Source organism: Aulonocara stuartgranti (assembly GCF_965226115.1).
Source record: "Aulonocara stuartgranti genome assembly, chromosome: 20".
In the NCBI taxonomy this organism is placed as follows: Eukaryota; Metazoa; Chordata; class Actinopteri; order Cichliformes; family Cichlidae; genus Aulonocara; species Aulonocara stuartgranti.
This window is the reverse complement of record NC_138956.1, coordinates 4399738-4415894: the sequence shown is the minus strand read 5'-3', so window position 1 is coordinate 4415894 and position 16157 is coordinate 4399738. Positions and strand designations below refer to the sequence as shown.

The following is a 16157-nucleotide window of genomic DNA, read 5'->3' as shown; positions in this document are numbered from 1 at the left end:
TGAGAAACAATCGTGTGTTTTGTTGTGAAAAAACTGAATCGCCAAAACAGAAAAGTCAGAACAACAGTTTCTTTAATCTGTTTTAAAAAAAAATGTCCTCGTGATCAGTGCAAATTATTATTTTTTCCCCCACAAACCTAAAACCATAACTGAGTTTAATGGCTTGAACATATTTTTGGCAGTGTAATGTGATTAAAGCAGGGTACAAGCAAAGTTAACATTGATGTTATTTCAGCAGTTGCATTAATTAACATTTTTCAGGACTTTCTCGGCCTTGTTACTTTCCCCACTGGGCCATCCTGTTGTTTATCGGACACTTCATGAATCTTGGTGACTTCATGTAGGCAGCAATCCTCTCCAGAGCCTACAACGATATAGGAAGACATCTGGTTAAAAAACAAAGCAAAAGCTACCTAGCGGTGAGTTTCAGTAATGTCATTGACATGGGGGCTCCGGGAAAGAAGCCAAAGTGACTGAATAACTTTGTAGTATATATTTGAGAAAATACAAAGTGTAAGTTGCACTGATGGTATCTGATGAACACTGAAGTCTTCTCACCTCAAAACGTTTCATTAGATCATTGAGGTTCTTGAAGTTCTCCAGGCATTTAGGCTCGAGGGCCCTGTGTTCATCCAACAGCTCGTACATAACGAAGTCCACAAAAGTGATCTGTTGAAGGCAGCAGAATTTATAGTATAATCAAACAATAATTCATGAGCAGCATTAAACTTAAAGAAAGCCGGTCCTCTCTGCGAAATTTTATAGCCTATCAAAGTTCAACATTTTGTTTTCCATTCACAAACTTACTGTCTGGTTCGCTTTCATCGCTCTAATCATCTCTAAACAGCCCAGGTGTAATCAAGAACCGGTATTTATGGAAGTTTGTTTCTGCCACTTAAAAAAACATTTTTGCCATTTACAAATACAAACTTTGGGTTATTAACTCAAACTTTTGGACTATTGAAATAATAATCTGACTTTTGATAGATGGCATTTTCCCCCAGTGGTTTTAACAAGCTTCCATAGTAGTCTTGGCTCAGGCAATAAAATGTGTTAATGGCTAATTGCAGAGTCAGCAGTTTGATTTTTGCAATGCAAACATCCCCCCTGACTCCTGTCCCACAGAAACAGGTGACAGTTTAGACTTGCATCCACAATGATGAGCACTTCAGAGTGGAAAAAACAGCCTACACAGAAATTCCTTTCCTTTTCTTTTCTTTTCTTTTCTTTTCTTTTCTTTTCTTTTCTTTTCTTTTCTTTTCTTTTCTTTTCAAATTCCGCCCCCTAGTGTGGGCACTGAATACAAAGCAAATACAAAGACTCTCCTTTCTTGTTTATGGAGTAGCATACCTTGTCACCAACAAACCACTTTCTTCCTCCGAGGAAATCCGAGAACTGCTTCAGTGTACACTGCAGATTCTTCAGGTAGTCTGGCTTCTGATCCTGATGTCAGAGAAATGAAATTGGCTTTAGTAGAAATTAGCAGTTATTAAAATGAATATTTTTTCTTTCTTCTTTAAAATTTAACACGCACAATGTTTAAGTAGGTCAGCTTAATAAAGGCAAGCCTGAGGTCCATGGCCTGATTCTCCAGGACGTCCACTCGGATCTTTTCATCCTCAGTCTCTCCACCTGTTATCAAACGACACCATAGAGGTCCGAGTTACTTAAAAGCATTGGCAGTATTAGTTTGTCAATTAATATAATGTAAAAATCTACAAAGAAATCGCCTCTTTTGAACAAAGTATTAATTTGTTATAAATTTTTTAAACTTACACATGTTGTGCTTACGAGCAATGTATCTCATGATAGCATTGCTTTGCGGTATTTTCCTGTTTCCATCGACCAAGTAGGGTAGCTATGGTGAGATGTGAATTGCAGCATTAGTGTTAGCCGATGGTTTAAATTTGCAAACTTTCCAAATAATTTTATATTTACAGGTTAAACTCTCTTACGTTGGGAAAGTCCATTCCAAGTTTGAATTTGACGTCAGTCCATTGGCTCTTGTCGTAGTCGGGAGCTGCGTAAGAAAACGTGACGTGAGTAAACCCGATGCTCAGCCCGAATTATGACAGATTTGTATCACTGGGTTAAAATGCTTAGTTACCTTCCCCACAGACGTATTGCTTTTCCTCATACTTGTCTCCGGTGTACTCCAGCAGGAGGCGGATGTGCTGGCCAAGCTGCAAATGTCCAATAATCAGGTGAGACACACATATCTGTGTTTTTTAGGCTAGTATACTGCTAGAGTATTTGAAAGTGTGCAATTGGATAGCAACTGGAATCCTGCAGTACTGACTTAAATAATCGTAGTCTCACATGGAACGCAGGAAAAAGATTATTTGCGCATTTACGCACGTGGCACAGTAGCAGTAACTTCAATAACTCACAGATTTGCGTTGTTCTGCACATCCATTTTTAGACAAATTTCTTATTTATAAGGTAGAATAAGGCACCTGGGCTGTATTGGTCCAGAGATCACACATACTGAACCACAGTCAACCTACTCTAGCTTCTAACGGAGGTTTCATCAATTTTCCTTCAGACGTTTGCCATGCCAAACACGCGTGTAAGACCTACACTGTGTTATGTGTAGATACGTCATTGGTTCTCTTCGTTTTGGAGGACATAACTTGTGCTGCTCTTGGCAGAATGCAGTTTTCATTATTAAAAATGAATTTTGTGATGAGAAATTAGGAGGTTGGTCACCTGCAAAACTTTTGATCCACATCAATCCATTTTTGCAAATTTCATCTGATTACATCAAAGTGTTCATAGAGTCAACTCTAACATGAAATAATATGAAAGAAAACCGCCTTGCAACCATCTTAAAGGGTTGGTTACTTTAATGCGTAAAAATAAAAGGCAACAAAATAACCTCATTATATCTTTTGGACCTGTTAAAAAGGTCAAAATTAGGAACAGTTGTTTTATTGACAGTACCTTTATTGACCTCAGCTGCTGAAGATAATCTAGATTTTTTTATTAGCTCTGTTTGATATAATAACTAAACAGCAGTGCTACAACAATCAGTCAGCCTCCTTTGACCCTGTACGCTTAGGGTGACTTTATTACACTGTAAATACAAACTCAACATTTCCTGGATTTGTTTCAAAGTAGGAGCTCTTTAATTCAACAATGAAAGTAGAACTTACCCCGCGAGTATCCCAGTAACCCAGTATCATTGTCATTTTGAATCCCTTTTCCAAATGTAGCTGAGGGAGACCTGGGCAGCTGCGGTGGTGCAAAGTGTGGTTGGTGAGCTGCTGTCTGCAGCCTATAAAAGGGGACAACAGGTGGGCCGTGCTTCTCTTATCTTTTGGTTCATGGATACAATAAATCTGCTGCATGATGCTGGACTGTGAAGACATTCATGCGTGTGTGTGTGTGTGTGTGTGTGTGTGTGTGTGTGTGTTGCTCTCAATGTCTTCCTTTCATGTAAATGTCTCATCTACACATCTGCATTCTTTATGATAATGTAATATTTGATAACGAATATCCTCCACTAAGAATCTGCCCTGCATGAGACTCGTCAGTGATTGACACAGACTATGTATGAATCTGTCTTTGTTATCAAAGAGATAGCTGAGTCACGGTGAGTCTGCAAATCGGGATTCACAGACATCTAAAGAACAAGACGAAGACCGATATGAAGTTCATTTTTGCCAAGTCACAGTTCAGTTACCAGATTTACACTACTGTCTTTATCAGAGGACAGACTTTGCACAAGCTAGTCTACGTGCAATCTTGATGTAATTTCTCGTGCCAGATAAAACCTTCGATAAAACAAAGGGTCGTTTTGTTAAACGTGAAACGTAACTTAAATATAAATCCTGTCTTCATTGTGTCCAGTACACGCTGACAGGTCAGGTCATCTTTTCTACTCATTCTTATTAAAAATGAAAGTCAAACATAAGAAAAGGCACTTAGAAGTCCCAGTAATGTGTATTTTTAACAAACACAACCAGGATTACCGAACCTTTTACAAACAGCACGTACATGTCTCTGGGTGGACACACAATGCTTTGAACAATCAGTCATACTGATGACACCAAGACCCAAACTGAAAGGAGGAGTTTGTAGAGTTGGCTCACTTTCAGTTCCCTAAAAAACAAACAAACAAACAAACAAACAAACAAACAAAAAAATTGGTTTAACTTGTGCAAGGACTGAACACGGAGGGAGAGGATCAGCATACGTCACTGACTGTACTATTACTCAGAGATACGTTACTCAAAATTTGATGCGTTTCTTAGTTCTTTAATTTTGAAGAGATTGAGGTTTATAATTGGTTTGAGCTTTCTGCAGAATGTGACCCACATCAGGGGTGGAGATGAGCTGGACATGAAAACAAAGCAGTCTTTGTTTCACATCTTTTTACTCGCTCTGTCATATTTCCACAGAACTCCAATGATTATCAGCTACTAGTACAAGTGGTTACTCCCTGTGTTCTTAATCAATAATGCCCTCAATGCTTGTTACTTTAGAAACCACTTCTAAATGCATTTGCTTTGAGAGTAAGAATATTTGAAGAATACTGAAGATGGAGAATTTTCGGGGCCTCCTCCAGGTCCCACAACTATTCAACCACGATCTCCATTTTGACCATGGACATTATTAAATGGCCGTTATATCGCATTTTAAACCAGTTTGGCTGCTTTCCACCTCATCCATCTTTTTTGCAGCACCAAAAATATATTACGTTAAAAAGTTCAGGACTGGCTGTGTTAGCATTTTAAATTTGTCTGTTTGCTGTAAATTTATTTGCTACATGTAAACAAAAATGTTAATGGAGCAGGTTAAACTTGCTTTATCAAAACCTTTTAATGAACTTGAAGAGACTCACTATAGACAGATAATATAAACAGAAAAGCCATTAAAATAATATTTGAATATCTCATTTTCTAGTCTTAGATTTACTAAGTCAGGCTGTATCTGATTGTAATCTTAAACTGTCTCAAACAATAAGTGGAGACTTTGTTAATGTTCATAATAAACATGGAAAAAATTGTTTTGCGCAGTCATGATGATTTCGATCTTTGACCGCTGCATGCTAATCAGTTTGTCCTTGAGTCCACGTTAGTGTTTGTGCCCAATCTGAACATATATATTTTTAAGCCTTTACTGAGATATTACTGCTAGTGCAGAGGCATAAGTGTGTATTTTGTTGATCTAAAAGTAAGCTGACCCTAATGGCTTCATGCTGTAGCTTGCTTTCCTTTGCTTATTTTCAGATAGGTGGCCAAACCTGTCATGTTATTTCAAGTTATAAAAGCCTGCTATCTCAGTCTACTCTATCTTTCTGGCAGCCTTCTACTCGTATATGGTCTCTACAACCTTTATTTGCTTGGCACTCTTATGGAACGCTTTCATGTAACATCTCAGTCATCCATATATGCCCTGCGCTCCTGGTGCCTTGAACTTCCACTCTCCATCCTACCTTTACAAAATTATTAATCAACATTGCTAAAATTGCAAGAAATTCTCTCTTTGTACAGTTGATGCAGATGACTTCCATCTTTGATCAGTCAGTGTTGGAGCCAGTGTACATGCAAACTTTATTATCTGTTAACATTATGAAAGCTTGAAAAAGAAATATGACACAAACTGTGAAAATACAGAAAAACAGACACTTCAATATTCTAATCGCCCTCTTCTTCAATGGTATCCTTTTGTTTCACACCAACCGTCTTCATGTCCTCCTTCACTGCAACCATGAATCTTCTATGTAGTCTTCATCTTCTCCTCCTGCCTGGGTGCTCCATCTTCAACATCCCTTGTTCAAAATACCCACGATACCCTCTCTGCACATGTCCAAACCATCTCAGCCTTGCTTCTCTAACTTTGTTTCCAAACTGCTCAACCTGAGCTGTCCCTCTGACGTACTCATTTCAGATGTTTTTTTTGGTTTTTTTTGGCCTGTCCCGTTTGGCTCTTTTGCCCTCAGAATTGTTGTCTAAAGGCAAAGAAAGATGCCCAACGGATTTACTTTACCAAACTGACCATCCCAGCCTTGCCGTAATGGTCCATTTGATTCACCTTTTATTGTTTATTTTATTTTCACTTACTGAATACGGGACAGACTTGACTGGGGGAAAGAAGGGGAGAAAGAAAGAGGGAAAGAGAAACAGCTGAGAAGAGGGACGGGGGAGAAGGGCAAAAGACAAAAACCAACAGAACGGGCAGAGAAAAAAAAATGCATATATCAATCACCTGGATCACCTGCTGAGAAAGAAAAAAGAAAACAAGCAGAAGAGAACAAGAGTAATAGAATAAACAACATCACAATGATATATGGGAATATGACAGTAAATACTAAATATTAAACATTATTGTGCAGCACATAAGATCAACAGAACACAGTGTGCTTTGAGGTAGGAGCCAAAAAGGGTGTAGTTTGTGGGTGTGATCACCCGTGTGTACACCTGTGAGCATGGACGCGCTTGTTTTTTTAAAAGGTTCCTTCATGTAATAATCTGCTAGAGGGTGTGGGGGGGCCACAGCCCCGTCCTCCACGGCGTGAAGCAGGTGTGGAGGAGATCAAAACTCCAGACATCCAGAGGCCCCCAGAACACAAGAGACCAAGGAAGACCAACAGAGGGGCAGCTGCGCCACTGTCCCAGAAAGAGCTCAGGAGAGTCCCAGATGAGGGCTCACTCAGCAGCCGCGGAGCAGAAGCCAGGGGGAGTTGCAGTGACGCGCCCGTGAGCTCCGCCGGCAGCCAGCTGCGCCTGAGTGACCGAGCCCCAGGCCGAGAGGCCGGGGGCACCCCACCTCCGAAGTGGCCCGAGCGAGCCCCAGGCTCCAGGCCCCGATAAGCGGCCGCCAAGGAGTGAGCCGGTGTGTACCTGGATGCCCATCCCCGGACACAAAGAACCACCAACGCACCGATGTCTGAGGGGGTCCGCCACTGGCAGGGGAAGTGGTGGTAGGGGGAGATAGGCCTCCAAACCTTGGAGGGCCTGAGATGTCCCCAGAGAGGTGGCGCCTGACACCCAACCTGACATATAGACACAGACATACAGGCACACACAGATACAAACATCCATTCCCACCCTCATGCTCTCATATGCACTTACTCCACACTCAACCAACGTGGAGACAGACATAAAGAGACGTTGTACACACGATCACACTCCCCAAGCGTACTCTACAAACCGGGTCTAGGTGCCCCCGCCCCTGGAGGGGGGAACTGCACCCAGACCCAGGTGGTGTTTCCCTTTTCCCTGCGGTGGGGGGAGGCAGACCGCCCCGACTCCGCAGCAGCAGGAAGGCTCCACACTCCAGACCGCAGTCGGACGGCCAACTCCTCCTCCTAGCCCCCCTGCTCCAGCAGGTCGCAGAGAATGGGGGTGAGAGAAGACTCCAAACCTCCCTCCACCCGCTCATTGTAGTGTTGATGCATGTGTGTTCTAAGGTGCATTTAAAACCCAGGAGGGCTTGGAGCTACCTGCCAGAGAGCAGCAGGTAAGCGCATGGTCCCTCCTGCTAGCCCTCAATGTCTACGTGTATTTAAAATTGAGAGGTGGGCAACGATGCCAGGGGTGGGGTGTACACCCTGATGGTACTTTGGACTCCGTATATCGTGCCCACCCCCAAGATCCTATATGTATGTGTAATGAGAGTGTGAGTAATGTGAATGTCTAAGTTGTGGGATAAAATTGAGGCAGAGGCAGCCAGAAGGGGACAGAGGGGGGGGTAGCCTCCTCTGCACCCTGGTGACATACCCCTACTCCAAGGCCCTGCATGTGTGGGTGGTTGTGGTGGAGCGGGAAGAGGGAGGCAGCTGGAGATGGGGAGGGAAGGAAGGGAGGGGCAAGTGACCCCTCCCTGGGGCCAGCTCCCCCGCTGACCCCAGTAGGCACCCCCATACTCCGCGACCCGCCAGGGAAAGGGGGCCCAGGCCCATCCAGACCGGGGCCCAGTGCAGCAGCGCCGCCCGGCCCCACAGAGCCCGGGACAGTCCACCCAACCCCACCACAGAGAAAACTGCACCCACCCCACCATCCACTCATCTTCCAGACTACATAAGACAATAAACACCCAGGCTGAGATCTTCCTCCACCTCTCCTGTATCTCCCCCTCCTGCAGAGGGAGCTCCTGAGGAGAGGAAAGCTCCTGCAAGATGTGACAATCTCCCCCACCAGTTGAAGAGCCCCCCAGGTGGCTCGACGCACCGGCGGCACCCTGCTCCAGGGCTGGGCCCCCATGCACCCACCCGCCCACAACCCCGGCAACACACCAACCAGGACCCAAGCCCCCGAGGCCCGGTCCGGGTCCCAGCCCAGAGACGGAGCGCCCCCAGAACCTCACGCCCATCCCGGACCCACCCAGGGGCAGCCAGGCTACCAGGTCAGTAACCCACGTCCGTCAGCACAGACCCTCCCCTAGCCCCGCTGCACGCAGCCGCGAGGAAACAGTCACCTGAGAGCCAACAGAGCCCCTAACCGGACATGACCGCTACCCCGGGTTGAGCCCCCCAAGGAAAATGCCTCCGGGGAACCCCCCGACGCCCTAAGCCTGTCCCTACCCCCACACCAATCACAACAGTGAAGGCGGGACCAAACTATGACCCCCCACCCCCACTAGGTGATGGAGCTGATCAAAGGAGCCCAGAGCAATTGATCTGATGTGGTGGCAGAGGCTGTATCAAGGCTAATGTAATCTAATAGATAATTTCTATATTGGTTAGAATTAAGATTATTTTTATTTTTCCAGTTCATGAGGACAGTTTTCTTGGCTATGCATAGGGCAGTGAAAACCATATGGGCGATATTCTTTTCTGAAGTGACATTATCTAAGCTGCCCAACAAACACACTAAGGGGGAAGTTGGAATGTTACATTTCAGACACTTCGATAAGTCTTCACATATCTCGCGCCAAAACTTCTGAACTGGTGGACAGAACCAAAGAGCGTGGATATAATTGTCCGGTGAATTGGTTTGGCAGTGTGAGCAGTTGTCGGTAGACGTAAAGCCCATCTTGAACATCCGATGACCTGTATAGTGCACTCTATGTAATATTTTGTATTGAATTAATTGAAGACTGGGATTTCTAATTAGATGAAAGGTTTTTAAGCAAATCTGAGACCAGAAGTTTAGGTCTAAGTTAACTGATAAATCCGCTTCCCATTTTGCAATAGGAAGTGATATTGATTCATCTGTTTTAGAAAGCATTCTGTATATTTTGGATAGTAATTTGGGGGGTTTAAGAGTAAGAAATTGAACCACACTTGGTGGTGTTTGTAGTTCAACTTGACCCGGTTTAAATTTCTTTTTTACTATGGATTTAATTTGTTGATATTCTAAAAATCTTTTCTTGTTGATCCCATATTGTGTAACTAGTCCGTCAAATGAAATAAATTCTGTTCCTTCTAGTATATGTTCTAAGTATTTGATTCCTTTATCACTCCAATCTGAAAAGTTTATCATATTATTGTTTTGTAATATGTCAGGGTTGTTCCAGATAGGTGTACGTTTGCATGGGATTAATGAAGACGCCGTCAATTTTAGAAACTCCCACCATGCTGTCAGAGAAGAGCTGATGTTGATGCTTTTAAAGCATTCATGTCGTTGGATGTTTCAGATCATTTCAGATGTTAATGACGGTGTTAATGAGAGCTGGGCAGAGATGTAGGATTTACTATGCAAAATGTAGAGAATGTTTAGTTCAACATTTGTCACACGACAAAAGAAATGTCAGAATTATGGTAACCGTTTTGACACAAAAAGACCAAACATGTTGAAAGATCAAATTCTTGGAAATATTTTAGAGCTTTTTTGTAATTTTGCTTGTCTTCAGGAACAGTTCTCCAGGCTTCTTAAAGGACATTCAGGGCACTTATTTCAATATTGGCTGGCTTTTGTCCTCTTCTCTATTGAGACATTGTTAAAAACAATGCCTCATAAATTTTGACAAGATCTCCAACACCACTGGCTGAGATGCAGCCCCAAACCATGACAGAGCTTCCACTGTGTTTTACAGATGGCTATAGGCACTCATTGTTATACCGCTCAAACTGCCTCCATACATTTTTTTTTCTAAATCCCCCCTTCATTAAAAAATGGCTCCCTGACAGCCACCATTCCACAGAAACCATTTCTGAAGAGGCTTCAGTGGACAGTAGATGGCTCAAATCAAGAACCGGATGCATTTTCTGCTCTCGTGCTGCATTAAACTACATCAGATACATTTTGATGCGACTTGCTGTGCAGGACATTACGCTAAGATTGAAACACCAACAAAGAGTCAGAACAAAATTCACTTTAATGTGCCAAAAAACAAACAAACAAAAGGTTATAAATTCTAACAATAAGTGCTTTCATTAGAAATGTTTCAGTACAAATTAGTCCGGACCGCCCCAAATCTGAAATCATTAATGGTTTTACAAACGGCATGTTACGTAATTAAACACCATCAAATCTACCAGTCAGAGAGCAAAATGGCACTTTTTTTTTTTTCCAGTCATGACTTTGGTGTTAATTTGACAGTTTCATTAATTAACATTTTTCAGGAATTTTCCAGGGCATAAAAGGCACTGTTATTTACTATTTGTTTCCAAATTTGGCCATCTTGTTGTTTATCGGAGCCTTCATGAATCTTGGTGACTTCATGTATGCAGCGATCTTCTCCAGAGCCTGCAATGACATAATGGCCGTTGATTAAAATAAAAACACTGGAATTTTAAGAAACGAAAGGAAACTCCAGAGCCAACACCACACAAAGAAAGGTAAAAAAATAAAGGTTAAATTACATCATTAATGCAAAGACTTTGACTGTTCTCACCTCAAAACGGTTTAAAAAGTCTGTGAGGTTCTTGCAGTCATCCAGGCATTTGGAATCAAAGAGCCTGTGTTGGTCCAACAGCTCGTACATAATGAAGTCCACAAAAGTGATCTGTTGTGAAGAAAAGTTGCATAAGCATGTTAGAAGTAACAGAATCTGTGGTGTAAATCAAACAATAAGTCACCAGCCACGTTAAACCTGCAGAGAATCGGACACTTCTGCAGCTTTATGAAGCCCTAGAACACTAAAGTTCAACACTTTGATTTTCTATCCACAAACTTACTGCCAGGTTCACCTTCTCCTCCAATTATTTATAAATCAGTTTAAGAACCAGTATTAAATTTAGGCTGCATCCTGCCTAATACTGATGAGCTAGCACAGCATAAAAAGTACAGGTTTTTCTCTGCACAACTAACAAAATAATTTATGTTCACATCTAAAAACAATGTACAATTTAGAGTGAGAAAAAGGGCCTCAAATTGTCAAATTCTGCCCCCAGTTTGTCTATTAAATTTAAATCTGTAAAAGCAGCTTTAAAACAAGACTCCTCTCATATTTATGGACAGGTATACCTTGTCACCGGCAAACCACTTCCGATCTCCGAGGAAATCGGAGAACTGCTTTAGTGTATTTGGAAGCATCTTTAGGTAATCAGGCTTCATCTCATCCTGAAGAAACCAGAGAGATGACACTAGCGTTAGTGGAGTTTTAGGGAATTCAAAGAATATTTATATTTATGGATATTTTTTATTTTAATTAAACACTCACAAAGTTGGTGTAGCATAGCCTCACAAACCCATTTCTAAAGTCCATGGACTGGTTCTCAATGATGTCCACTCGAACCTTTTCACCCTCAGTCTCTCCACCTGTTGTCAAAGTTTACAAGATTCACATAAATAATAAAGAAACTAACAGTAATATTAGTTTAACATTGATTTACAATATAACTTGGAAAAAAAATCTTCTCAAACAAAATGCACGCTACTGTACTTACACATGTTGTGCTTACGAGCAATGTATCTCATGATAGCATTGCTTTGTGTTATCTTCCTGTCTCCATCCAGCAAGTAGGGTAGCTATAGTGAGATATAAATTCCAATAATAATGTTAGCTGATTGTTGCATTCTTCACAATTGAATTTTTAGTCGCACTTTAAAAAACTCTTACATTGGGAAAGTCCAGTCCAAGTTTGCTTTTTACATCAGTCCAGCAGGTCTTGTCATAGTTTGGAGCTGTGAGACATGAATTAATTAATTAGAGAGTTATGAGTTTTTTCCCCCCTTTAAATCAATAGGCTGAAATGATAAGTTACCTTCCCCACAGACATAGTATTTGTCCTCGTACTCTTCCCCAGTATACTCCAGCAGGAGGCGTATGGGCTGGGCAAGCTGCAAAAAGCCAAAAATCAGAGTTGAGAGATTTTTTTTAATGTACATTAGCACCTCTGAACTGTAAAGTCTGCATAAGAATGTGGGCAGAGGACATGCATTGGACTTCACTTACGTAATTTACAGATTTACTGTGGTACAAACAAAATGGGCCAGTGTACACGTTTCATGAATCTGATGCCAAATTTACAGAGGGCAAGAATGTTTCCATGCACATTTTCGTAAATGAAGGACATAATTTCAGAAGTCTTGTGGTTTGTTTAGCTATAACCTGGAAGATTTAAGCCCTGCTGTGATGATGCTTTTGGAGAGAAAAGACTTTCTCCTGTCAGCGCTTCCAAACAAGACACATTTGTTCAGTCTTTTTCCCCATTTATACTCTCATGAACTTTAATATTCAACATGTTCACTGAGGCCTGCAGAATCTTGGAGATGTAGCTCTAAGGTTTTTTGCAGTTTTTCTGGGAATGGTACGGTGTGACCTTGGGGTGAATTTACTGGGACATTCACCCTTGAGAAGTTTAGCTTTTACAGTACTGCACCTGGCGCTGTGAAAACTCTTCACATGCTTGTACATGCCCAGGACACTACAGTTTGGCTCGTGTCACGCCAGCTTCAAAACATCACCCAGGTTTAAAGCTGCAATCGGATCCCTAATTCACTCAATTCTTTGCCACATTAAAGAAAAGAAATAAAATAAAAATATGAAATTAGAGATCATTATGGCTCAACACTTCTCTATGATTACACTAGTAGCCATTAGTTAATTCCACCTAGAGTTACTCACAGAAAAGACAAAAAGACTTGCCGAGACAGTTTAGGCTATTAGAAAAGCACATGTTCAGATGGGTATTTTCTGGGTCAATTTTGGGATTTTGTTTGTATTATTTCTGTTATGTTATTTTGTCTGCCTCCTTAACAGCTTAACTTTGTAAATAACAAACTTTCAAGTCAACTGCTTCTTTTGGTGTTGAACTAGAAGTGAACATTGAACACAGACACTGACAGAGCCCTCCTAAGTGTGAATACTGAACCTGATATAATAAGGATTGTAGAGCAAAGCACAAATGTCGAAGTTCTGTCCAGCTTAAACCAAAATAAAATTAACCCTCTTTTTAAAAAGGTTTTTTAAAAAAATAGTTTTACACATATACATAGGTAATATATGGCTGTTAAACTATACTGCACCACCTTGTCCTGAGGTAACTTTTAATGGAGCATGTAGAATTGGATTGATCCAAGATTGAGACGATTATAGCTAATTGAAGCACAGGTAAAAGACTTCTTGAACTCCACTTGTGGTGCAGGAAAGACTACTGCAAATATAAACCATGATACATGAAAATGATTCCAATAATCAAAACCCAAAGTAAAACATTTGAAGTAAATCTTCAAATCAGCTACATTGACTTTTACTCTACTCTTTAAAATTACAGCATTATAGCTACAAGTTTGTCTAACAAATAGGGCTGCCACGATTTGTCGACTAGTCACGATTACGTCGACTATCAAAATCGTCGACGACTGATTTAATAGTCGACGCGTCGTTTGAAGCTTTGTAAGATCACAAAAGACGTAGGAATAAGTGGCAGGATTTAAGAGTGTAATAACGGACTGAAACAGAAGATGGCAGCATTGCATGTACAAGGATGTCAGCTACCGTTAAACCCTGAAGAAGAAGAAGAAGAAGCAGCTGTGTCCCAGAATTCATAGCGCGGCCCAGCGCAGTTTCCAACAATGGCGGCAGTTAGTTAGTTTTAATGTTACTCTTATTATTCTTTCTGGGTCACAAAATAAACGTTTAACATATTTTCAGGCGAGAATGTAGCTGTGTAAACCTCAAATATCTGCTCAGTTTATCAGGACACCACATATTTTCAAAAGCGCTCCTACGTTTTCGGAGACATCTGTTACCCACTAGCTCGTTAGCGAGCCGGGGGCTAGGCTCACTAGCACCGTGAGAACACCGGACTCCCCGCAAATCGTTTTCAAACCCACCGCTGTCTTTCGCTACTCAGGTTAAATATATATGAGTCACTTAGATAACTTAAAATGTTATTGTTTGGCTTTTTTTTGTATTTTATTTGTTCCTGAGTAAATCAGTTTGTCTGAGATTAAAGTTATAGTTTTTACACAGCTGAATAAACGTCAAGCAGACAACTGATTATCAGAAGTGTGAGATGCTCCAGAATATACTCCAGTGTCCTGTTATATTTTAGATAGCAAGGAGTTTATTAAACTTCACCGAAACAATCTGCAAATTTCATTAAAATTTAATAAACTATCATCTTGTCTTTATTTTTAGTTAGCACAGACCTTAAACACTTAAAGCTGTAAGCTAATGATAGTTATATAAGAGCAGATGCTGCTGGTGCAATAAGCTGTAGTTTTACGTCCAATGGATGATGATCTGATTAGTCGACTAATCGCAAAAATAATCGGTGACTAGTCGACTATCAAAATAATCGTTTGTGGCAGCCCTACTAACAAACAAAAGATCCCTGGTTCGGCCCTAGGAGGAGACACAAATCCCTTCTGGGGTTGTGCCAAGGAGTGCCCCAGGTGCAAAAACTGCAGAATAACACGTGCTCAGCTACCTGCTCAAACAACCCCCCTGTGAATAAAGAAGCTCTATAGCTGTATCATCAGCTTTAGCTCTAGATTAATTACGAAAAATATTTAAAGCGGCCACAAAGAGACAGTTTGCAGAGCCTTCTGTAATGCAAACTGCACAAAATTCCCATGCCTTATGAAAAAACGTGAACATAACTAATAAATATTTTTATTTTTTAACAAGAGGCTGTAAGGTTAAGCTCTCGTGGCTTGTTCAGATGGCTTCATATGCCAGTAAGTCTAGATTAATGGGAGGAGCAGAAATTCATGAGATTTTGCAGACAGCTGAAACCATTTAGAGACTTGAACTCTGCTCACACGAGCAGCCCTGGCACTGTGTGCACACGTCCCTGTGCTTTGACAATGTAAGAGGTTTAGAAATGAATATGTCCCACACAACTAACCCTACACTAAAGTCTGACTCGTTGAATAATGTAACCTCAAATGTTACTAGCATCTCGGCTCTAAATAGCGTAACACGTCAGCTATCAGGCTACACTGACAAAGATAACAGTTTGTGCAAAGGCACGCCGAGCTCGGCTGTTTTGCAGTTACATAATAACTTAGCGAGCTTCAAACAGTTTCTATAAACAGTTACACATCTTAAAAATTAAACACACTAACGCTATCCGCTAAAGGTTAGACGCCACCGAGGTTTAAAAACAGAAAAATGGCCATGATAAGACGGGAAATCGGTATTTTTGTCGATTAGATGGAGGTTCAGCCGTTGCGAACAACTGCGGGCTGCACACATGGAGTTTTTCAGCTCCCTGTTAGCTCCACTTACCCCACGAATATCCCAGTAAGCCAGTGTCATTGGCATTTTGAATCACTTTCTGAGACCAAATGGAGCCGAAAGAGACAGTAGCTTCTGCAGCGGAGCTCAGGTCTGCACGAAGGCGGGAGATGAGCCGGTGGAGGGGGACAGGCGGAGCAAGTGGGCGGGGCGAACCGGGCGGTCACACATTGCTGCTCTGATCCGGTTCTTCGGTTTATGCATAAACAACTACTGCACGCTATGTGATTCTGTGAATCTCGTGCTAATCTCAGGCTTCTTTGTTGTCTTTAACAGGTTCTTCCTCTTTTACAAACAACATCTTCAGTTCTGCACAGTGCAGGGCCGTGCACAGATGTGGGTAGGTGCTCAATGTTATTAACAAAGGGCACATAGAACCAGGCTGAATACCAACAAAGCACATTCATCAGGAATATAATATGGAATCGCATCATACTATATCACTGTCATCAGGTGGGGGAATGTAGCCTGTGTTTTAATGATAGGGTTCAATGTTGGTGTTGAGGGGTTGCTGCTGCTCCTGATAGTGCTGGAGGGCAGGGCTGTGTTGATCTGAGACTGTAGACATGGTGGCT

The 16157-nt window shown here is 41.7% G+C and overlaps 2 protein-coding genes across 2 annotated transcripts; both read right to left on the bottom strand.

Moving 5' to 3' along the window:
• Positions 1-87: 87 nt before the first annotated feature.
• LOC309697694 (glutathione S-transferase Mu 3-like) lies at positions 88-3185 on the bottom strand (the record flags this gene model as incomplete). Its single annotated transcript, XM_082519808.1, has 8 exons — positions 88-364; positions 559-669; positions 1351-1443; positions 1535-1632; positions 1777-1858; positions 1956-2020; positions 2108-2219; positions 3156-3185. 8 exons carry the CDS (start codon positions 3183-3185, stop codon positions 278-280), a joined length of 678 nt encoding a protein of 225 aa, XP_082375934.1. The 3' UTR covers positions 88-277.
• A 7063-nt stretch (positions 3186-10248) lies between these two features.
• Positions 10249-15705, bottom strand: LOC309697771 (glutathione S-transferase Mu 3-like). The gene is made up of 8 exons (XM_082519883.1): positions 15574-15705; positions 12098-12173; positions 11953-12017; positions 11780-11861; positions 11554-11651; positions 11358-11453; positions 10786-10896; positions 10249-10637 (listed from the first exon to the last, which is right to left on the bottom strand). Exons 1-8 carry the CDS (start codon positions 15607-15609, stop codon positions 10548-10550), a joined length of 654 nt encoding a protein of 217 aa, XP_082376009.1. The 5' UTR covers positions 15610-15705; the 3' UTR covers positions 10249-10547.
• Positions 15706-16157: the final 452 nt, after the last annotated feature.

Excerpts from the sequence above, each read along its gene's own strand:
- LOC309697771 (XM_082519883.1), bottom strand. The coding sequence starts at position 15,609 with ATGCCAATGACACTGGCTTACTGGGATATTCGTGGG. Across the intron at positions 12,018-12,097 it reads ATACTATGTCTGTGGGGAAG|CTCCAAACTATGACAAGACC; the intron begins GTAACTTATCAT and ends CATGTCTCACAG. Across the intron at positions 10,638-10,785 it reads ACTTTTTAAACCGTTTTGAG|GCTCTGGAGAAGATCGCTGC; the intron begins GTGAGAACAGTC and ends ATGTCATTGCAG.